The sequence below is a fragment of the Echinops telfairi genome, unplaced genomic scaffold (assembly GCF_000313985.2).
Source record: "Echinops telfairi isolate 266 unplaced genomic scaffold, ASM31398v2 ScPeMD7_7424;HRSCAF=8462, whole genome shotgun sequence".
NCBI lineage: Eukaryota > Metazoa > Chordata > Mammalia > Afrosoricida > Tenrecidae > Echinops > Echinops telfairi.
Window position 1 is genome coordinate 71729198 of NW_022111324.1, and position 24136 is coordinate 71753333.

The 24136-nt window shown below is 39.5% G+C and overlaps 1 protein-coding gene across 1 annotated transcript; it reads left to right on the forward strand.

The window, feature by feature from the left end:
- The first annotated feature begins 14 nt into the window (after nucleotides 1-14).
- Nucleotides 15-22683, forward strand: BROX (BRO1 domain and CAAX motif containing). Its single transcript, XM_004699928.3, has 13 exons — nucleotides 15-378; nucleotides 2799-2915; nucleotides 6489-6595; nucleotides 6874-6970; nucleotides 8853-8948; nucleotides 10396-10468; nucleotides 11376-11481; nucleotides 12210-12299; nucleotides 13701-13786; nucleotides 16961-17042; nucleotides 17507-17657; nucleotides 20809-20968; nucleotides 22198-22683. The coding sequence occupies exons 2-13, from the start codon at nucleotides 2815-2817 to the stop codon at nucleotides 22282-22284; spliced, it is 1236 nt and encodes a 411-aa protein (XP_004699985.1). The 5' UTR covers nucleotides 15-378; nucleotides 2799-2814; the 3' UTR covers nucleotides 22285-22683.
- Nucleotides 22684-24136: the final 1453 nt, after the last annotated feature.

Sequence of the window (24136 nt, forward strand, 5' to 3'; positions counted from 1 at the left end):
GCCGCGCGCAACGGCCGCCATCACTGGTGCGGCGGCTTCGTTGTCTAGGGCGGTGCGCCCGGCGCTGGTATTCCGCCCTGCCGACAGGCCGCGGCTCACGAGGGAAAACGACGAGGGGCGAGTCAGAGGAGGGCCGGAGAACGGAGGGTCCTGAAGGGGCTGAGAGAACCCAGCGGCCTCCGCCCCTCCTGGGCGCGCGGCGCCGCATCGGGAACTGTCATGGCTGCCCGGCTCACGTGACTCGGGCTGTCCGCCCTTGTTTCCTGTCGCTCGCGCTCGGGAGCGCCCGTTCCGCGACTCGCCTTGTTTCCCTCCTGCAGGCGCGGACCCTGCCTGGCTCCCCCGAGAAGGACTGCGGGACGGACTCGGAGAAGTCCGGTGAGTACGGCCTCAGGTGGGCGTTTCCCAGACCCAGTTCACCCCGCGCGCGTTCCCAGGAGGCCCAGCAGTGGCCCCTGTGACCCCAATCTCGGTTGACCTGCTGGACCGGAGCCCCAAAGCCCCCTGTCACGGCCTTGAGACGAACATCAGAAGGCCCACACGGTCCAGGTGGCTTTTAAGCGCCAGATGCGCCGAATTCCCTTGCCCCTGCATCTCCGCTGGTACTTGAGAGATTTGATTAGTCACGGAGGGCTCGTTCGGCCTCTGTCTGCCGGGCGTTCTCGGGTTGATAGGATCGGCTTTCTACACAAAGGTCTGTTTAGAAAAAGGGGCTTTTTTAGAGGGGACGCCTGCGCCTCATTGCCGCCGGCAGCCTCGCGCCCAACCGGAGCACAGACCGGAAGAGGCTGGATGGTAAACAGGAAGTGGGCTCTCAGGTAGGTTCCTCGGGGATCAAGGGGGGTGTGCAGTAAGGGCCCCTAGTCGAATCCGGTGGGAGAAGTGAGGTGGCCGCCTCGATTAGAATGTCAAACTGGCACCTGCAGTTGGGTGTGCCTTGCTTCCTCCCCACCCTCCGAATTCTTGAAAACCGGAGAAAGGAGGCCAGGCCAGAGACTGCAGTACTCAGTCCCTTCTCCCCTTACTGCAGTCAAACCTTAGGCATTTTCGTTCAGTAAGTTTTAGACATTTGGGGCCAGGACGTGGATATGCAGTATTTATAGAAATTTTGCTTTCGTAAAATCAAATGCATGAGTTCTAAGCTATGATTGATATGTTGGTTTACTTACGTTACAGTGGAGGTCTACATAGACAATGTTCGGGTGATTTTTTTTTAAAGGCTTGTTTAGTTTTAAAGGGCTTGTTTAGGGTTTGAATCAATTCTTTATTGAAACACCGAGCACGTTCTATGAATATATGGTGTGACAAAGCAGTTTATCATGAATAAGTAAATGATATTTTGTACACTGAATAAAGCCTACATTTATTTTAATCATAAGACAAGTAGTCAAATGACAACTTTGTATAATTCCTTCAAGTTAAGTAAACTATCAGATTTCTTCTTTATTACTTCCTTTAATGTTTAGCTTGTCCATCCTGTATTACCTGCACTACTCTCCCAGGGACTTTTAGGCAACTGACAGCCTTTTGTTTTTTAAACCAAAAAGATAGGTAATTAAATTTTCCCTTTAAGTTGGGATTTCACCTAGTAGTTGATTTTAGACTTTTTAATTTTAAGGTAGGAGCTATTGAAGTATAGCTTTTTTAATTTTTTTGTTACTTTTTATTATGAAAATATTGGTTCTTTTAGCTATTTTATGGGACTGCATTATTATAGAACAAAGGTTATGACCCTTGAACTGACATTAACAATATAATGCAGAAACAAAAATAAGGCCATTTCTTGCTAAGTAGTCTTCACCATCTAAAAAGATTATGATTTGAACCCATTTTGGAAGGAAATGGCATTCATCTGATATTGTGCTCTTACTTGCCCCTGTCCAACCAAAATGCAATACTTCGCCACTCAGAACTGGAGTCTGGATGTTAGAACCGCCACTTTAATGAGAAGTCTCAAATGATTTTTATCTACTTTAAAGTTTAAAAATTATGGTTCTAGTATATTTAGCATCACCATTACTATGGGAAATTTTTCAAATGCTAGGTTTTTTAGGTACCTGATGTAAGTGTATGTAAACTAGTTGCCTTTAAGTTAATTCTGACTAATGGTGACTCAAGTGTGTCAGAGTAGAACTGCCACACAGAGTTTCCAAGGTTGTGCTCTTTATGGAAGCTGACTGCCACATTTTTTTCCCCACGGAGCACCTTGTGGCATCCAACCACTGACCTTTTAGTTAGCAGCCAAGCACTTCAGTACTGTGCCACCAAGACTCCTCCTCTAACTGTAATTCACTTCTGACTCATGACTACCCACTAGGATGGAGTAAAACTGCCCCTTTGGATTTCAAATCTTCATGGAGCAGACAGCTTCAACTTTCTCCAGGGAGCACCTGGTGGGTTTGAACCACTGATCTTAACGGTGAACTGCTCAATACATAGCCCACTATGTCACTAGGGCTTCTTCAGCTTAATATAGATTACCTTAAATAAAACAAGACTTATTATTTATACTCAAGTATAAGCCGACGCGAATATCAGTGGAGGCACCTAATTTTATCACAAAAACTGCATTAAAAATGTGCTGAGAAACTCGGCTTGTATACTCGAGTATATACAGTACTTGTGGCAATGATGTATTTTAATTAGGTATAGGTAAATATAGACATATACTCATTTGTATGTACACATATCCTGTACAATTTATTTTATCTTAAAAGTAATTACTTCTACATTATTTACACGGTTCATTAAATGTTCTCTGCTTAACTTTTGTGACTTGTCTATTTTTTTGCCTATAGAAAACATTTGGGGAAAATGACCCATTGGTTTCATAGGAACCCATTGAAAGCTACAGCTCCGGTATCTTTTAACTACTATGGTGTAGTTACTAGCCCCGCTGCTTCAAAAATTTGCAAGTAAGTTTTAGTCGTGTAGTGATTGGATCACTCTTACGATAAGATGCTTTTTTGAGATCCAGTGGGAAGTATAGAAATACCAAATAGTACATTGTTCCTGCTCTAGACTCTGCATTACTACTTATAAAAGGACATGTGATGAGTTAAATTACCAATTCTTTAAACTTCAGTAGCCAAGGTCCTTAATTCTGGGATTAGTAAGCTGGGCAACAAAGAAACTAAAGCAATCAAGATAAAAGAGTTAAGTATCATATTACAATAGTACAAGAGATATGCCACGTCATAGTTAATGGCTAATGCTATTTACCCAGGTAGGGAGAGGTTCCAACAATCCCTGCAAGCAGGGAGAGGTTCCAACAATCTAAAATAACCTTTTAAGTGTCCGTTTAGGAAGAAAGATCTAGAACTGGGGTTTAAATAAATTGTATGACTTAGTAGATGAGGGGTTCTCAAACTATGGGCCACATGCGGCCCGCCGAGGACATTTATCCGGCCCACCGGTGTTTTTTCCCCTTTTGTTTTTTTACTTCACAATAAGATATGTGCAGTGTGCATAGGAATTTGTTCATAGTTTTTTTAAAAAAAACTACAGTCCAGCCCTCCAACGGTCTGAGAGACAGTGAACTGGCCCCCTGTTTAAAAAGTTTGAGGACCCCTAACTTCGATCATGAGTTGGCAAGCTATGGCGCATAGCTTGGCCCCTCACTCTTTATGGAAATAAACAGAAACACTCCCACTGGTTCGCATATTTGCTATGATTGCCTCTGATTGCTTTCCATTCCAGTAGCAGAGTTTTGATTTGCCCCAATAGAGACCTTACTTCCTGCAAAGACTAAAGGTTTTACTGTGTGGCTGTTTATAGTGCCCAGATGTTGATTGTAAGAGGGGAAAGTAGAAAATAATATCTGTGCAGAATGCTTCGTTTTAAAGACAGTTGAGTAACTAGATGTGTTTGGCTGGAACAACAACCAAAAAAAGAAATTATTTCAAAGACTGAATCAGCCAGCCTGTTTGACTCCCCTGCCCTGTGAGGTTGAAAGGTATTCATGCTGGAAGTTCGAGAAACATTGGTATAACTAATAAAGGAAAAGCACAAGAGTTACTCCCTTTGTTTTAAAGAAAGAAGTGATTGGTGCAAAGGTTAGAGAAACTGGCTTAGTAATTAACCAAAGATCAGCGATTGGTTTTGCACTGAGCAAGATAGTGACTATTTCAGACTCTAGGCCATATGTGGTGTCTATTACAGTCTTCTTGGTTTAATAATCCTTTAAAGGCGTAAAAGGGCTGTACAAAACAGGCCAATGGCCATACAGAAACAAGCCTTGACTATAGTCTGGTCCCAGTCTAGCTCTGTTATCTGTAGCATTGAGCCAAGTCCCTTCTTTAGAACTAATGACTTCCCTACAAAGTGAACAGCATTAATTAAAGCTTTCTAAGTACATTTTTACAAACTGATAAATTTGAGATGAACGTAACTACACAAAAGGGGGCTAAGAGTGCTGTTGGAGCACCTGACTGGAATTAACTAGTTGATTATTTGAGTCTGGATAGTCCAGTTTCTGTCTGGTTCAGGAATCACTCCTCCCGGTTTCAATTAAATACTTAACAAAACAATGGCACATTCATAAAGTAGCCCATCCCATTTTTTGTCAGCTGTATGTAATTGTTGTGTACTTTCTTGGAATAAGCCTCCATTCATGATTAAGTCAGCTCTCTTCTAAATGTCACCACTGTATTACAGTTCTCCTAAATCAAGTGTTTATTCTTCACTCAACAAGAATTTTCTGAGTACTTGCTTTGCCCTGGGAACACATTAAATTCTGAGTACACAGTCTCATGGTACTTACAATTTAAATGTAATCTTTAGTCACACACTGTCCTGGATTCAATTGTGTCCGCTACCAGAAACATGCCAAAACTAGACGAGGCCATGGTTCTTAGTATGTGGTTGTTAGCCTCTATATTTTTATGTGCTCTAAATTCTAACCTCTGCTTGTGGTCAATGAGGCAGAATTGGATTATGTGTGTTATGTTAATGGGGTATTGGATCATCACCTTTACTTAAGTTGTCACCCTTATTTAGGTCACAGTCCTGCTCCTATGTAAGGTGAGGTCCTTGGGGTGAGGTCTGCCTCACCTTTTTTCTCCACTCACTCACTCACTGCCATCAAATCAATGCCTACTCATGGGGACCCTATAGGACAGGGGAGAAAAGCCCTATGAGTTTCCAGGACTATAAAAAGCCACCTATTTCTTCCACAGAGTTGCTGGTGGTTTCAAACTGCCAACCTTGCAGATCGAAGTCCAACTTGTAACCACTGCAACCCTGGGGTCCCTCACCTTCTCTCTTACAAGACATTAAAGGAGAGAGAAAGGAGCAGAGAGGGCGACACTTAGTGCCATGAGGAACAGCCAGGAGTGGAGCATGTCCTTTGAGCCCACAGTCCCTGCACTGAGAACCTCTTAGACCTAGAGGAAGATTGGCCAACCTAGAGGAAAGATTGGCCAAGGCACATGGAACCCTGACCAGGCCCATCATTCTAGAAACGAGAAAGGAATCTCCCCCCAGAGCCAGCAGAGAAAGAAAGCCCTTCTGCTAGAACTGGGCACCCTACGTGTGGACGTGTAGCCTCCTAAACCATGAGAGACGAAATGCCTGTTGTCAAGAGCCCTCCGCTTTGCTGTTACTGTTAAACCCGCTCTAGATAACCAAGGGACACACATTTCAAGTGTGTTGTCAGTGTTCATGTTGTTGCTGGTAATTTCTGTCTGGCCTTAGATGAGTATGCTATAGCAGTACATCTAGAATGGATGTAGTTTGACATTGCATTAATATATAAGGTCTCAAGTGAAAACCAGAAAGCCCAAAACTGAACATTTTAGGAGGTGAGAATAAGAAGGAAACATAGGGAAACGCACACAAGGAACTTTTAAAGGTAAAAGAACCTGGACGGTTTAGTGTTTAATTGGGTCGGGGGAGGAAACTTGAGGAGGGACAAAAAAAGCTCAGCAGCATTACAAGAGAATCAAGGGAAATGGAGACTAGGGGCCATTGACACCACCTCCTAGCTGCATGGTTTTACATATTCTTAGTATGTGTGAAGTTTTAGAATACAGTTTTATGTTTTAAATCATACCTTGGCAAAACAAATTTTGATGTTTGAAGGGAATATTGAAATTGTACACTAGCATGTTAGATTTCTGTTTTTAAAAGTACTGTATTTAATGAAGTGTTCTGTTTAACTGATGCGTTCTTAATTTCCGCTCAATCTCAAATGCTTGTTTTGTTTTATTCATAACCCAGGTACATTCGTTAGCTAATTATAACCAAGGTTTGCCCTTTAATCAGACTGGATTTATTTTAGTTTTTAACTTTTTAAGCAATTGTTTTTAGAAACTTCACATATCTGTAGAGTTCGGCTTACATGCATTCGAGTCTGTGGATTAGGTAATACCTTCAAGAGGGGTGTGGGTGTGATGTTTTGAAGCTCTTCCATTGACACCCCTAAGTGTTTGTATATTGATTCCCACCTGTGTACAGCTTATTTACTGTTCCTGTCTTTCTCATTGAAGTGAGTTGAGGTCATCCAGGACACGCTTGCTTGAACTGTTGACTGACTTGAGCTGTAATCCAGAAATGATGAAGAATGCAGTAGATTCATACTTTTCACTTTTGCAAGGTGATTTATATTAACTTTTAAGGTTTTTAGAAATAGTTGCATGTTCACATTAAATTTTTAGACTTTTTGAATGAATTGCTTGGTCTTTCTGAAGTTTAACATTTTTAATGTGCACATATTTCCTATTATATTATAGTAGGAGAAGGCAAGCGATATGGAGGGGTGGGCAGGAACTAGGACTTTCTTATTCAGACACCTGGCAAAGTTAGCTAAAAAATTTTCTGAATAGAACTTGTGTTGTTCTGTCTAAAGCTAAAATGTCTTGTATCTTTCTGTAGGTTTCATAAATTCATTGGATGAATCTACCCAGGAAAGCAAGTTACGATATATTCAAAATTTCAAATGGACTGATACATTACAAGGACAAGTCCCAAGGTTAGCCAGGCTGGCCCTGGAGCCAGTTTTTGTAACTATTTAGCCACTGTGTTTGACGAAGAAAAATTCTTTTTCATGTAGGAGGAAATTAGCTTAAAACATTTGATCTGAGCTCCTAACCCGTTCTATTAAGTAATATGTACCGTGGTTGTACTGGATCAAATCGATTTTAAGATAATGCTTTCAAACAATGAGTAGAACTGCATAGTTGGATGGCCTTGACGTTTAATAGTAGAATTACATAAGCTCGCACAGAATGATTTGGGAATTTGGACCACAAGCCTGACTTTCAGTCTTTACTTACTTGGCAGTGCAGAGCAGGGCTTTGGTCTGGCAGCAGCCGCCCCCCCACACACACACACACACACCCTCGGCAGCTTTTCTTTATCTGATGGAGAGCTCAGACCTCTTTGGCCAGTCTCTGTCTCGACTTCTCTCCCCTGCACTCCAATTCTACCCCAATCCTGTACTTTGCTGACACACAGTATTCTCTTTCAAATTTCCCCATATCTGGTTTTGCCCTTTTTAAAAACTTCCCACCAGAACTAGCTTATCACTTATATCAGCGGTTCTCATCCTGTGGGTTCCAACCCCTTTGGGGGTCAAACGACCCTTTCACAGGGTCGCCCAATTCATAAAAGTAGCAAAATTACAGTTATGAAGTAGCAACGAAAATAGTTCTTTGGTTGGGGGATCACCACAACATGAGGAACTATATTGAAGAGTCGCGGCATTAGGAAGGTTGAGAACCACTGACTTATATGAATTAAGTATGTGTTCTGTTCAATTACCTTTTTATACCATTGGCTTTGTTAAATGATCAAATGTCTATTGCTGCTTTAGAATTACCTTTGTACAAATACAAAAATGCAAACTCCTCATCCACCACCACTGTCAACCCCACCCCAGCCATAGCCCCAAGAAACTACTGATCCAGTTACTGTCTATAGATTTACTTGTCCTTAAGGAAAAAAAAAAAGATTGTCCTGGATTTCATATAGAGAAAAACATAACTAAAGGGGAGAAAAAATTAAGGCTTTTAACAAAATAAAACCGAGGAAAACCTCAGTTGAAAAGATAAGAGAAATCCATTCCTTTTGAGAAAGGGCACATTAGTTTCTTTGTTCTCTGGATAGTTTTCTGTATATTAGTATTAAGTGTGTAAATTAGGGGCATTATTTTTGCTTCCTTTATCATTGGAAATAAGACAACGATAAAGGATTTTCAGGTTCTTATAAGAAATGTAGTAAATTGGTATTATTTGCATTTCTTGTCATTGTTTTTGTGTCATACTTAATAGAATTTAGAGGAAAAATAAAGTTATAAGCTTGTTTATTTTCAAACATTTTTCTTCTTTTTCAAAACTGCTTGCCTTACCGTTCAAGACCTTTCTGCAGTTTGGGGGCAGTTCTGCTCTGTCCTGTAAAGTTATTAGGAGGTGAAATTGACTTGATAGCAGCTCGTTTGGTTTGAATTCTCAGGCTTATTACGATGAAGCATGTATTCCAGTCCCAAACCAAACTCAATGCCCTTCAGTCAATTCGGACTCTTAGCGACCCTATAAGACAAGGTAGAACTGTCCCTTGTGGGTTTCCAAGATTGTAAATGTTTATGGGAGTAGAGAGCCACATTTTTTCTTCCAGAAGCACATACTAGACTGCTGCATATAGCAATTTATTGCTAAATACATCTGTGTGTATGTTTGTTGTCTCTCTCATCTCTTGCCTAATCACCAGGCTATCTTTTCTGTACACAAACCCCCAAAGTGCCTCAGATGCTGTTAGTACGTAGTTGTTTGCAATTTTGAGTTGCAAGCATGATAGGTGTCATGTAGCGGTCTCACTTATTGGCAGAACTTAATTTATCATATTTTTAATTTTAGTGCCCAGCAGGATGCTGTTTTTGAATTAATTTCCATGGGATTTAATGTAGCTCTATGGTACACCAAATATGCTTCAAGACTGGCTGGAAAAGAAAAGTAAGTTCCAAGCGGAGGGTTATGGGCATATGTGTTATTTTTCAAAAATACGGAGTTGCATTATTATATAGTCTAAGCTATTGATAAAAGGCACTACTTTGGACAAGTGGAAAGTTGCCTCATAATTTACTGTTTTAAGTGTCAGAATTACAGAGCCTAGTGTGCAGACAGAAAACATAGCTTTAATACCGTTGTCATGGTGAATGTCCTTCTAAATTAGACACACACCCCAAAACCTAGACACCATAAATGAACCAATTAAATATATCACTAGTCGAAAAATTGCAGCCCACATTTCAAATTACTTGCTTTTGTAATATATAAAATATTTTACAAATGGACGAGAAAGGACCAACAAGCCAATTAAAAAGGAGCAAAGAGCAAGGCAGTTCACCGAGAAAAGAAACACAGAAGGCTTCAAAGTATTTGGGAAAATATTTTAAGGAATCCAAGAATTAAAAAATAAAATGAGATACAGTTTTTATAATAGAAGCAATGCATTTTAGGGATAAGAAAGTGGCAAATTAGCATTGGTGCATCCAGATAAGGAAATAACATGCAGCCTTATACAAATGAAGGTGACCCCTGCAGTGTGTCAAGCAAATAAAGCAAAAGCAGAGTGGTGAGTATGTATGTTTTATAAGTGTGTGCTTACATTAAAATCATGATGTATTTTGCATGCATACATGTTTAGAAGGGAAAAAAATGAAGAGATATTTATTCAGAGTTTACCTCTAGGAAGGTCATCTATTCATTTGTGGCATGGCATCTTTGGATATTTTTCATGTAAATGTGTTTCATATAAAATTAGATTTTTCTTTTTTTATTAAGAGATCATTTTATTGGGATTCTTGCAGCTCTTATAACAATCCATACATCAATTGTATCAGGCATATTTGTGCATATGTTGCCATCCTTTTCTAGACAGTTACTTCCAATTAGCCTTTGGTATCAGCTCCTCTTTTTACCCTTCCTCCCCCACCCTCATGGCCCCTTGATAGATTATAAATTATTATTATTTTCATAACTCACACTGACTGCTGTCCCCCTTCCCCCATGTTGTTCCTCCCCCTTGGGGGTGGAGGTGGTTATGTGTCGGTCATTATGATCGGTTCCCCCTTCCTTTCCCCTCTTCCCCCTACCCTTCTGGTATTGCTATTCCCATTCCTATTCCTGGATTCCATGTGTTTTTTTCTAAAGGAAGAAAATCAGAGGTTAGAAACATAAATGACTGCCATAGTATTCTGCATATAGTATACTCAGTGTGCTTTTTGTCAAGTGGGCAGCCCCCCACACTTGAAATTTTCTTAGGTGTGTTGCATGTATTATGTGTGTGTGCATTATTTGCAAAAATAGGGTAATTGGATTTTATGATAGTGTATACTAGTTGTTGGTTTTAATACCCAAAACAATTTATCCTCTATCTATTGTAATTACTACCTTTAAGCATAACAGAAGATGAAGCAAAAGAAGTTCATCGAAGCCTAAAAATTGCAGCTGGGATTTTTAAACACTTAAAGGTAAAATATACATACATGTGCCTATTGTTTTAATTATTTGAATAGTTTGTATTTTTTGAGGGGGTGGACAGAATTGTTTCATAAGGTGAATCAAAATAGTATATATTCTCTGTCTTGATTTTAATCTTAAATTGCTATTAAATTTTAAAATTAGAAAACACAGGTTATAATGCACAACTGATTTTTGTATTTTTTCTGAAAGGATAGGCGAGTCCAGAACAAGAAAATGGATCTTACTGGTTCCCATTGTTCTCTGCAACAGTTGCCAGAGCAGTCATGATTCTGCAAAACTGAACTTCTGACTGATTCCTCTTAGAGAAAAGACTAGAAGGGCAGACAATACACACCAGCTACATTAAATTGCCTGGAGATGAGATGGGAATTAGGAGAAAGATTAATGTATTTTCTACTCCAGATGTCCCCCACTTTAAATTGCACCACTCTCTCCTGATGGTCTTCTGGAGGCCCATGTTGGGCTCTCTTGTACAAGATGCTGGTGTAGTAATTCCAAGGCTGATTCTAAGTTAATGATAGCATTATCTATCATTGATTCCTTTGGGTATTTTCACTTGTTAATGTAAATGAGCAGTTCAAGTTATTGTGCAAAGGGGGCTTTGGTTGCTGTTTCAGTTAAGCATTTTCCAAGATGCAACTATGGTTTGCATACCCAAGCAATCTTTTAAAACTAAAATTTTGCTTCTAAAGAGTTTGTTCATACAAAAGCTGGGCTGTATAATCTATTGCAGTTTTTAGTCCTCGTAAGCTTAATGTTTCTTGTTATAGAGTTCTTGTTTTGTCTGAATTACTAGTAAATTCCCAAATGGAACATCTAAAAATGACCATTTCCTTTACCTCTGACAGGTTAAAAATAGAATTCGAATTTCTTATCTTTTTTTCTTTCTCTCAGGAAAATCATATCCCAAAACTTATTACACCTGCAGAAAAGGGAAGGGATCTGGAAGCACGGCTCATAGATACTTACACTGTCCAGTGTCAGGCTGAAGCTCAAGAAGGTATCCCTAAATGTTCGAAGATTCCTTGAAGAAAGTCTACATTGGCATTTGATTCTTTAAGAAAGAAAAATCAGAAATAGCTGGAGTTGAGTTCAAGATTTTTGACAGATTTATTATTAGGAATAAGTTTGCTTTTAGCACCCGCCTTCTTTCTTAACTACCAAGACAAACAGACCTTACCACGTAGTGGGTCGTTTTACAAAAGCTTTGATTTCATGACTTTCCTGGCCCATAAAATGAATTCTTTAACTCATCTTTTACCCTCTGCCTTGCTCATTCTTTTACTTCTGCTTTCTTCACACATGGATTAATGTACGCCTTGGACAGGATTTCTTAATTCAAACAGCATTGATAATGGAGACATGATAGGACTAGATGGGTTAGTGTTAATCTGTGTTCGTCAAGTTCATGTTCTTAGACTCAAAGATCTGTACTAAGAAATGTATTCAAAGTGTCATTACTTTGTTTACCTGGACAATATTGCTCTTTGGTGGCAGGCTATAGGAATTTTATTACAGAAACATTGTAGGCATTTCTTTTTCTTTAGTTCAAAAAGAAATGGCATCAGAATCAACCAACTCTGTTTCTTGTTTGTTTATATTTTTCATGTGAAAAATGTAGCTTTAAATGCCAATTTTAAGACAGATTTTATTTTACTAGTTTATTGAATGTAAGGTGAATGCAAATGACTGTATCACTAGGTTCACTTTGTTATGTTTTGGTTACAGTCACAATTGCTCGAGCAATTGAGCTAAAACATGCCCCAGGACTAGTTGCTGCCCTGGCATACGAAACAGCCAATTTCTATCAAAAAGCTGGTAAGCTTATAATTCTGTTATTGGAATTAATAGTCTTTAGATTTTTAAGATTTTTATCAGCTGTAGTCTAATTAAGCAAAACAAAATTATTCTGATTGTTCATTTTCAAAATTAGAATATATGCTTTATGAATCTTGTTTTTTTTTTAAAATTAAACTTTTCAGAATTAGTATGTTTTAAAACTGTTCAAATGGAAAGAATAATGCTATTCTTTTTAGCCAATTATAGCTAATAATTATAGAGGCCCCTTTTAACTTTTCTGGTTTCTGTAATGAATAAGGATACTGTGAGTCAAGTCAACCCCGCAGCAGTGAGTTTGGAGTTTTCGTGATCTAACAATGTTGTTTCCTAGTCTGTGTAGTTTTATTTAGGCCAGAAACTGGAATCAAGAGTTACCATGACTAACCCATACATTTGCCGCAAGCAGGAGAGATGCTAGAACTAGAACTCAGTTCTTCTGATTAGTCCATTTGTCTTTTAACTCAGTCCTGTAGGAAACAGAAGTTTCCGTTTATGGGATGGTTACTGTGTTATTGCTGGGTATACACAGATAAATAGAGCAAATTGAGAGTCTAGAGAAGAAACAAACATGTAACCCCATTATTATAGTATCAAGTGAGATGATGATGAGCAGTGAAATGACCTAGAAAACTGCAGGACGATGGCATTTCAGCCTTATTTTGAAATAGAAAGTATAAGTTTACTAGGAAGCTTTGGAGTCTAGTGGAACATGTAGTGTGTACAAGATGAGAAAGGACGTAACACATTCTGGGACTTCAGGTGGCTGCACTTAGCTGAAACTTGGAATTTGATCTGTATTCGGTAGATGGGCTAGGGTGAAGGAGTGGCCCTGCTTAGGAGGAAATTGTTACAGTTTAAGGAAGAAATGATCAAAGCTTTGACAAAGATACGAAGTAGGGAGTAGAGAAGAGGAGATAGATTTGAGAGATGTTTGGCAAATGCTGGGTAGGAGGGAGAATCACGTGTTCTATACAAGAGTCAATGATCAAGGTAATGAATGAGAATTAGGAGTCTCTGGCTTAGGTGGATGGGCTACTTTTTACATTGCTGAATTGTTAAAAAAAATGTTTTAAAATAGAAAATAGTAATGAACTCATTTCCTTTGAAGTTTGTAGACATATTTTTGTCATAATCTGAAGCATAAGCTACTTTAACCCACGAATCAAAGAGTGCTATGACATTCAAACAATCTTAACATGTAGCTTAAAGCGTAGTTATGAGAAAATTACTTTAAATAAAATGGGGTGTTTTTCTTTGGATTTTATAACTACTTGAGTTTGGGTTTAAATCGCATTCTACTTTAACCATCAAAACATGTGAACTAAAGAATCTAGTGAATCAGGGTGAAATTATATTTTGCTTTTTAAAATGTAACTTTAGATCATACTTTATCCAGTTTGGATCCTGCATACTGTGCAAAATGGAGAAAATATCTTCACTTAAAAATGTGCTTCTACATGGCTTATGTAAGTATTTGTCACTCTGACAACCTTGTTAATTATTGTTTTTCCAGCCAGCCCTTGGAGTGCTAGGTCTCACATCTCACCTCACCTGCCTCTTCATTAGCATTTCATCATAATGGACAGTTCTCAGTAATATTCACTGGCAATACCACCTTGGTGAACGAAACTGGGTGGAAAGAGAAGCTGTTGTAGAATTGTAAAGTTGGATTACAGCAATGGAATTGCTATTTAACTTGGACATTTTGGCATGCTTTATATGAGTCCTCTCATTTCATATACAGTTCATCTATACATTTACAAAGATATCTACTGGGTTTTATCACAAGGCATATCATGCTGTGTATATCGCCTGGGTTTGGAAAAACCTGTCAAATAACTTTTGGAATTAACTTCCAATTTTCAGAAGTTACCAGTTTGGTGGTTCAGTAGTTATGCATTGGGCTGCGATCCACAAGGTGGGCTGTTTGAAACGACCAGCTACTCCATGGGAGAAAGAGATACTTTCTACTCCTGGAAAAGCTTACAGCCTCAGAAACGCACAGGAGGGGCAGTTCTACCGTGTCCTATAGGTTGATGTGAGTCATGATTGACTTGACGGCAGAGAGCTTGGTCTAATACTCAACAGACACACTTAGTGTGTTCTCAGTTAGAATAGCATATGAGGTAGTAAAAAGCATTTTTCAGATCTGAGTAGATAATCTTATCTCTTACGTTTTGCTATCTGTTTCCAAGCATACTATACAAGAGTATGTGTAACTCCTGCCGTGATGTAGACCAGTGTTTCCCAAAGTGAGTAATAACTGCCCCCTGGGGCAATAGTGGTGGAACAGTCATTGGGCTGCGAAAGCAGATACCTATACTTTTTCCTGGATCATGGGCTATAGTGAAAGAAAAAAAAAAAAAAATTTAATTGCCAGGGAGTCACTGAGGAATTTTTCTGAAAGAGCAGTAGGCCAAGTAAGTGGGCGAACCTATGAGAGACACGTAGTGTGCATGTCTTGGCTGTATAGTAGTGCCTTACAGAACTACCACCAGTGGAGGCTTTGACAAACAAGTAAGTCTTCACAGTTCAGGAGGCTACAAGTCTGCATTCAGAAGGCCTTCACCTCTTTAGCCTCTGCTTCCTGGTTCTGTGACGATCTCTATGTAGCTTGGCATCTATCTTACTTCAGCTCTCCTGTGCCCACTTATTCAGTCTCTCTGACGTCTTATATTAATCCTGCATCATTAAAATAACAAGGACCATCTGTTTACAATTGAGACTGTAACTACAGGCATAGAGGTTATATATTTTAGGGGTACATAATTCAGTCAGTAACATTCCATTCTTTGGCCCCTGACAGTTTATGTCTTTCCTACACACAGAACACAATCATTCCATTCCATAATCCCTTAAGTTTTACATTGATTCCCAAGCCCAAAGTCTCATCATCTGAATCATAGAAGTAAAAACTTTACCAGTAATCTATCCTGGGTAAAATTCTACTTCATTCTGTGAAATCTAGAATACTGTCTGTATGTTGCCAAAGTACAATGATAAAACAGGCACAAAATAGACTTTCCCATTACAAATGGGAAGAAATGGAGGAAAAGAAGGGATAACGGGCGCCAGTCAAGTCCAAAATCCAGTAGAACTCTATCTATTAGTTCTCAAGGCTTGAAAACAGTTCTCTGTTCGATAGAACCATCTGAGCAGCAGGCCTAGCTTCTAGGCTCTGGGTGGCTTCTGTTACACGCATCAGGCCCATGGCACAACAACTCTGCTCCCTCGGCTTTGGGCAGCCCGATTTTCCTGATTTTCATGCCATGCCCACCCCTTCAGCCTTGGGCAGTTGCCCCATCCCCTAGCTTACCTTGACAACAGCCCCACACTCTAGAACAGCATTGACAACAATCCAACACTTTGATCCCTGGAAAGCTGTGACCCTACCCTTTGATGCCGAGAATGCTATGTTTCCTTTGTTCCCGTGAACAGTTGTGTTCTTTAAGTGACTTCAGTGGTGAGCGTATTCTTTTCCTAGAGGACCGCATTATACTGATTTCTGCATCAAGAATTTCAAGTCGTAGTATTCTTAGTCTTCCCTTTTGTCTTTCTCTGTTCCCTTCAGTCTTAAGCTGATGCTTCTTTTGCTGGTAGCTGATTAGCTTGATTAGTCACAATCTTAAGATTGTGTAGCCACATCCTTGGTGAACATTCTAGAACACATATTGTTAGCCAAACTTGCCAAATTTTCCTTTCTTTCATTTTTTAAAAATTTTACACACTTTATTTTTAAGTCCATCTTTTTCAAATAATATAAAGGGACACAAATTGTGTTATCCCTCCCTCGTTAACATAACAGACAATCCATTCATGAGTGAGATTATAACCACGGTCATCAATCACTGACTCACTGCCATCAATCACTGTATAGGACAGAGGAGAGCTACCCCTAGTGGTTTCCAAGATTAACTCTTTATGGGATTAGAAAACTGCTTTCTCCTGAGTAGCAGCGATGATTGCAGACTTCTGCCCTTGTAGTTAGTTGCTCAACTTTTAAACCCACATGCCACCAAGACTAAAGATTTGTATGTTTGGGATTATTGTACGTGTTGTAAATAAAAGCAACTATATAGTAGAGCAAACAGGTCACAGTTTGAAACCCCTTAGCCGTAGCCAAACACTGAAGGAATGAATCGCTGGACTTTGTCTCGGGGACACTTAAGTCATTCGGCCTAACATAGCTCAAGTAAGCAATAGGGGTCTTAGAAGCTAACAGGTGTCCGTCTCAGATGCAATCCAGTCGATGCCTTATTACCAGTGGCTACACATGTCTCTTGGACACCTCTTCAGTTCTTCACTGTAGAGCCTTGCCTGTAGCTTTCTCTGTGTCTCAGCACAGTACTGCCCTCCCCGCCCTGCCCCCCACCCCTCGCCGTATTCTGTTTTGAAAACAGGATTTCAGTAAATACTCTTTCTCTCTGACTGGTTAGGAGGTTAGTTTGACTCAAGGCTTGATGTGATTCCACCTTTTATATAGTCCCAGTGAGCAGAGATTGGATAAAGCTTGCTTAGGAGATATAAAAGATTGCATTTATACTTTTAAACAATAGACAAAGCACTTATTCATCTGATGTGTATTTAAAACAATGAGAGTGGAAAAACTCATTTAGGAAAAAAATTGTTTCTGTTACCAGGCTTACTGTTATCATGGTCAGACTTTGTTGGCTAGTGATAAGTGTGGTGAAGCAATCAGGTCTCTCCAAGAAGCAGAAAAATGTAAGTATTTCTGCTAAAAAATTAACTCCCTTTGGGAAAACAAATGCCTAATCATGAAGGGGAATGGGAGGTTAAAAGAGATTTGGGCTGACTTGATGAAAGAAAATGGGAATTGGGTGAGATAATTAGAGAAATCTCTGGAAATGTAAGAGCTACAGAAAATACACAAGTTTTATTTATATCGTTCTTGGTATTGACACTACTAAGTGAAGAGCAGTACAATTTTTAGACTTTTTTGTTTGTTTGTTTGTTTGTTTGAAATGAACTTGTTTGTCACTAAAGATTCCAAATCCATTTTGGTTTTACTTCTCTCTTTTTTAGCCACTCAGTCCAATGTTTGGGTTGAGGAATAAGGGATCTGGGTTTTTTGTTTTCAAAGAGGCAAACCATTTTTTATTTAAAGCTTTTTAATATCAATAAATAAACCCACACAACTTTGTGTTCTGTGTCCATTACACCTGTAGTCTATGCAAAGGCCGAAACTTTATGCAAAGAGTATGGTGAGACCAAAGGCCCTGGGCCAACAGTCAAGCCTTCTGCACACCTGTTCTTTAGGAAACTTGGCAGTCTGGTGAAGAATACCCTAGAAAAGTGCCAAAGGGAAAATGGATTTATGTGAGTACAGCTTTTGTATATCTTACATAACCGTGTTTTCTGTTATTTGCTAGCTATTCTTAACACTTTATGTTAAATTACACTTACGAGAGCATTCATTTTCTCTCCTAATTATATAAAGTCAAGGAAATATTTACACACGGGAGGGCTCCCAGGGAGGGGCGGTAGGGGATATTACTAACTGGGTAATACCCAAAACTCACCGCCATCCATCAAGCTGATGCTGACTCATAGCAACCCCAAAGGACAAGGTAGAAATGCCCCTGGAAGTTTCCCAGACTGACTGTACGGAAGTAGAAAGCCTTATGTCTCCCATGGAGTGCCTGGTGGTTTCAAACTACTGATCTTGTGGTTTGCAACCCAACACATAACCACTGTGCCACCAGGGCTCCTTCACTGGATAGTGGACACATGGTAATATGGATGAAGAGAAAGGCAGTGTACAACAGACAGGTGATCAGTACAAGATCACGAAACCAAAAGGAGGAACCGAAGAGTAACAGACAACAAAGTAAGCACGGTTACATACTCGGCCCTATGGGCATTTGGAGACACAGTGGTTATGAAGTGGATTGCTCCGCAGTTGAAACCACCAGTCACTCTGGGAGAAAGAAGGCTTTCTACTCTCGTGAAGACTTCCAGTCTCAGAAACCTACAGGGCCAGTTTTCCTCTGTCCTGAAGGGTCACCAAGAGTTGGCATTGACTCAATTGGCAGTAAGTTTGGTTTTCTCTTTTGGAACCAACACTGTAATTTCCATAATAATTAACAATAATCTACCAATGGATATGTAGGCAGGCCTGCAAGCTAAATCGATGGGACAAGGTGAACAGGGCTGCATGCACAGCAGTCTCTTGAGGGGGCACTATCTTCTAATTCTGCTTTTCCAGCAGCCTTTTTGAAGTCCCTTCATAGGTTGGTAGGAGTGTATCTACCTGTATGTTTGTATGTCCTGTAAATATCTCCATATGTATAGAGGCAACATTCTGAGAACTTTTTAGCCCTAACCAGCTTGAGGGAATGAGTCGCTGGGTTTCTGGCTGTCTCAGGGACAGCTAAGTCATAGGTGTAGCATAGCTCAGAGACCAGTGTTTACATGCTATTGTGATGTGTAAGCAACGGGGTGTTACAAACTATCAGGTGGCCATACAGAATGGGACTAGTGTTCTCTTCCTGTCTAGAAGAAAGAAAAAATTAAAAATTCGAGCAAGGACTAATAGACCCAGAAGATCATGCCCACTGCCAAGCACTCTGTTCAGGACTAGACAAGGTTCTCTACAGAATGTGGGGGAAATGCAGAACAAAATTCAGACTCTTCTAAAGGACCAGACTTAACTGGTCTGATAAAGTCTGGTCTCGTAGATTCCCCAAGACTGGCCTCAAACACCCTTCAAACTGGGCACCGAACCCACCCTGGGTTCACCTTCTGTAGCTAAACAGGCCTACAAAAGGAACACTACACTTAAAAGGAATGAGTTTCTCAAAATAACTGTATGAGACTAAAAGGTAGCATTTGTCCAGGGACAAAGCTCAGATGGCAAAAAGGAGCAGGAAAGAAGGATAAATGGAAACGAGGAACCCAAGAAGGAAGAGGAGTGTGGTTACTGGTGTTGGGGGGGTGGGGGTGAGTATATATAAAGAAAAACATCTAAATGTTGATTCTCCATGTAGGTGCATACACTTCTGAAGATTGTGTTTTTATTTCTCTAACCCTTCCCCATATAGTCCCGTGCTCTTTGATTTACTCTGTCCAAACAGCAGTGTGGGCATCCTCAAGGGACTCAAATTGTGTTGTTGTTGATGATGATGTTTCAGTGTTCTTTTATTTTTATATTTTGCATTTTATTTATTTATTTTTAATCATTTTATTGGGGGCTCTTACAGCTATTATACAATCCATACATCAATTGTATCAAGCATATTTGTACATTTGTTAGCATTATCATTTTCTAAATATTTACTTTCTATTTGAGTCCTGATATCGGCTCCTCTTTTTTCCCTCCCTCCCCACCTTGATAAATTATAAATTATTATTTTCCTATCTTGCACCAACCGCTGTCTCCCTTCCCCCACAGTTTCTGTTATTTATCCCCCAGGGGGATCCTATGCATCAATAATTGAGATCGCTTCCCTCTTCCTCCCTCACCTTCCCCCTCCCCTCCTGGTGTTGCTACTCCCATTCCTGTTCTTGAGGGATTTACCTGACCTGGATTCCATGTGTCGTGAGCTGTTATCTGTTCTAGTGTTCATGTTCTGTTCTAACCAGAACTGAAAGGCAGGACTGGGGTCATGATAGCGAGGGGTGAGGAAGCCTTAAAGAACCAGAGGAAAATTGTGTGTTTCATTGGTGCTACACTGCATCCTGGTTGACTTCCCTTCCTAGTGACCCTTCTGTGAGGGAGATGTCCTATTGTCTGCAGATGAGCTTTGGGTCTCTGCTCTGACTCTCCTCATTCTCAACAGTTTTTGGGGGGTTTTTTGCTTTGCTTTGTTTTGTTTTGTTTTTGGTCTTCTGGTGCCTGTGACCTGACTTGTTGCTTCTCTACTAAATGGCCTTTTTTTAACTCAATGTTCTTTTTAATGTGTTCTGATTTGGGAAATAAAAGAAGTCTGAATGGGGCAAGAACTGGACTGGAGGGTGGATGTAGTAAAATTTCCTAATAAAATGTTGTTAGGACACCCTCAAAGAATGAGCATGTGCATTGTCATAATTGAAAAAAAAAATTTTAATTCTTGGGCAGAACTTTGGTAAAATGTATTCCCAATAAGCCTCTTTGTCATCCTATTCCCTTGAAGAAAATCATGATGACCCCTTTGGAATCTCAGTCAACTGTCGCATACCGTTCTGAGCTGACCTCTGCCTTGATTGTAACTGGCCCAGCAGATCCCCTCCAAAGTCATTGTTTTGATTGGACCCTTTTTAACAAAAAAAAACCTTTGTTCCCTTGCCATTCTTTCTCTGGACGTTAAGTACATCTAACTCATTTGCATTCCCGTGTTCATCTCATGACTGTCTCACTTATCTGTAAGATACATGAAGCAGGGAAATGGCATGTCTTATTTTTCATTGTCTCACTCAGATCCTTGAATATAAGCACTCAAATAGTTATCAAATAGATGGATGAAATTATTACTTAAATTTCCTTTTTCAGTTACTTCCAAAAAATTCCAACCGAAGCCCCACAACTGGAACTCAAAGCAAATTATGGCCTTGTGGAGCCTGTACCTTTCGACTTTCCTCCTACGAGTGCTCAGTGGACATCAGAAACATTGGCTGCGTTTGACCTCACCAAGAGACCCAAGGATGACAGTGTATGAGATTTGAGTATTGTTCTTCCACTCACAAAAACTTAAGCAGAGGATTCCAGTTGACTGTTTGACATTTTGCTCTGTTTTGGTAGACTGAAATGTTTGTTTGAATGTTAAATTAGTTAACTATAGGACCTAGAATAATCTAACATAGAACTTGCTTAGAGTTATTTCGTTTTCTATGTAATTGGCTGATAGTATCTTCAACATACCTTCCCGTTCACATCTTCAAAAAGAGTTCCAAAGAACAGGCCTGAAAGGAATGGCTCATCATGTGTATATTGCTGGGACAATACTGTTTGTACCTTAGCAGAGATTTTGACGGTGTGACCTAATTTCCATAGTCCATGAAATTATCAGGGGTAAAATCTGACTGCTTTTATTCATGTATATTCAAGTGACATATCATCTAAATCAAACACATATCATCTAAAGCAAATGGTAGATTAAGTGGAAATTTTAAGGGCTAATTACCCAAAAACTTAAAATCTGTGACAAGAAATGAGAACGATCTTACTATTTTGCAGCCTAGCTTCTTCCTTGAAATGAGATTGTTTTTATATAATGCCCTTCCCAAACAAAAACTACTATTTTGTAAAATAACTATATTTTATCCTGTTCAACCCTAATAAACTTAAGGAATAGCCTTATACAATTATAGTTATTTCCAAATGTCAGACTTCACTGGAATGTTACTTTATGGTTTCGTCTTAAATTGAATTGATACGTAGGCTATAGAACAGCTTTGTTAATCTCACTGTTGTGCAGTTTAATATTCCAAAACTCTCTGCCATCAAGTTGATGCTGACTCATAGGACAGGGTAGAACTGCCCCTGTGCATATTTTTAAGACTGTAACTCTTTGCAGAGTGTCTGGTGATTTCAAACTGCTGAGTTTGCAGTTAGCAGACTGATGCATAACCAATGTGCCCTCAGGGCTCCTATGGAATCTAGTACCCAAAACCCCACCAAGTTCACGGCCTTCCGAGTTGGTGCCGACTTACAGTGATCCCTATGTGGGTTGCTGAAACTGTTTATAGAGGAAGAAAGTGCCTCACCTCTCTCCTAGGGAGCTGCTGGTGGTTTCAAACTGCTGAGGATGCTGATCATAGCACAACTTGTAACCACTGCTCCAGTACAGTATTGCTAAAATATCTGAAGTGTAAAGATCTAGTGTTTATCTTCTATCTTGTAGCGTATACTTACTTACCCTGTATTTTTCTTTCTCCTTAGACCAAGCCTAAAGCAGAAGAAGAAGTAAAACCTGTGAAAGAACCAGATATCAAACCTCAGAAGGACACTGGGTGCTCTGTTTCCTAACATTTGCTGACACATTGTGCACTTTGAATCTCTCTACTAGCAGATAAGATTAACAGTGGAGCTTTTCTTTCACGTTTCTTTGAAATTTCTCTGAAGGTTGTAGGCCAGCTCATCACATTCAGAGAGAATATGCCTTCAGTTTCTCTGTTCTTTATCTTTAATACAGTGGAGATATTTCCTACTTAGTTTCCAGACTCTCCTTTTTAATCAGGACAACACTGGAAAGATTTTACTGTGCCTCTAAAGAATATATTCAGGGAGGTTGGATCATTTTTTGAAGTCTGAGCAGTTTCAGGTTAATATATTAAGGATCAGAATCGTGTGATTTCAGATATATTTTTCTACCTTTAAAAAAAGTTTCCCTTATTTGACACCAGAAAAATGACAGGAATCAGTTTTTAAAAAGAGTATTTTTTTCTTGGTGGCATAGTAGGTTACACATCGGCTGCTAAGCACACTACAAGGTCAGCACTTTGAAACGACCAGTCGCTCCTTGGGAGAAAGATGAGGCTTTCTACTCTAACTAAAGATTTACAGTCTCAGAAATCCATGTGGCCAGTTGTACCCTGCCCTATACGGTAGATACAATGGCAGCGATTGAAATTGTGTTCATTATGTCAAATTTAAGAAGTTCTGAATCATGTATTTGTGGTGGGGGTGGGGGTTCACAAAGTTAAGATCATACTAAATCCCTTGCATATATTAGAACACACACTTTATTCCAGTCAGTGTTAATACGAGTGTATTAAGACCATTTAAGAACTTAATTCCCTTCTGTTGGCCCTGTGCATCCTTTTAGTCTCAATAAACCTACAATGGTTTTTACAAGTACCTTTTCTAGTGGGTTTTTTACTTAGAGGATAGAACTTTGTAATAGCTCTTACTGTTTCTATATGAGAGAAGATAGGATGAAAATGTTTTTTGAAGATGTGATGTACTGCATGATGTAAAGAAAAAAATTAAGGTAGGTTGTCCTGAGTAACACCGATAACTCTTCTGCTTTGTTAAGCTGTTATAAAATGCCTTCATTGCCATGTAATAATAGCTGTCATGTCAGAATCATATTGCTTTAGGCTAAAGGCCATAGGAAAAGCTTCAGGAAACAAACAGATATAACATGATCGTAAAGTAGATTGTAATGTTTGAAGCAGTTAGTTTAATATATGTGCACAATTGAGAAGGAGGGGCTGCCTCGTGCCCCCGCCCCAACAGTCACATCTGTGGGCATAGCTTCTATTGTAGCCAGTTTTCCTATTATAAGTGACAGTTTTACTCGGGTAATGAAAATAATATTAATAGTGTATATCCATCAGCGCTTACCGTGTGCCAGACAATATACTGAGCACTTAATAGATAGACCATTGACTCCAAATAACAAGCCTATGAGAAATAAGTCCTGCTGTCTAACAAAAATCTGTGAAGTGTTCAGACAAGAAGGTGCACCTCACACTATAGATTATGAGTCAATACTGTGTTCAAATAAACATTTCCTTGAACCATGTAATAATTCACCACAATCCTTTAAAAGGGAAACATAGAGTCAGTAGGGTTTTCAGATTTAATGTATGGAAATGTGAATTACTCCTAGGAGCATAGTGTGTGATCTCTGAAGCTGCAGTTTCTAGAATAGATGAAATAATAACGACAGCTAATTTGCCTTGACTTTCTCTATGAAAAGAACTATTTTTATGTGACCCTTATTACAAACTATATGTCTGTGTGCCACTTAAAAACAGTAGTTGATACCAACCAGCATGTAACTGCCTGGAAGACTTGTGTGTCTTGGTACTAGTGTTTACCAACCTAGATGCTGAGTTTGCACGTTGGCATGTTTTTGGATCACAGTTACCAT

Bases quoted from the DNA above. Each gene is read 5' to 3' on its own strand.
- BROX (XM_004699928.3), top strand. From the start codon at position 2,815: ATGACCCATTGGTTTCATAGGAACCCATTGAAAGCTACAGCTCCGGTA. The intron at 2,916-6,488 runs GTAAGTTTTAGT...TTCTCATTGAAG, and splicing joins GCTGCTTCAAAAATTTGCAA to TGAGTTGAGGTCATCCAGGA. The intron at 6,596-6,873 runs GTGATTTATATT...ATCTTTCTGTAG, and splicing joins ATACTTTTCACTTTTGCAAG to GTTTCATAAATTCATTGGAT.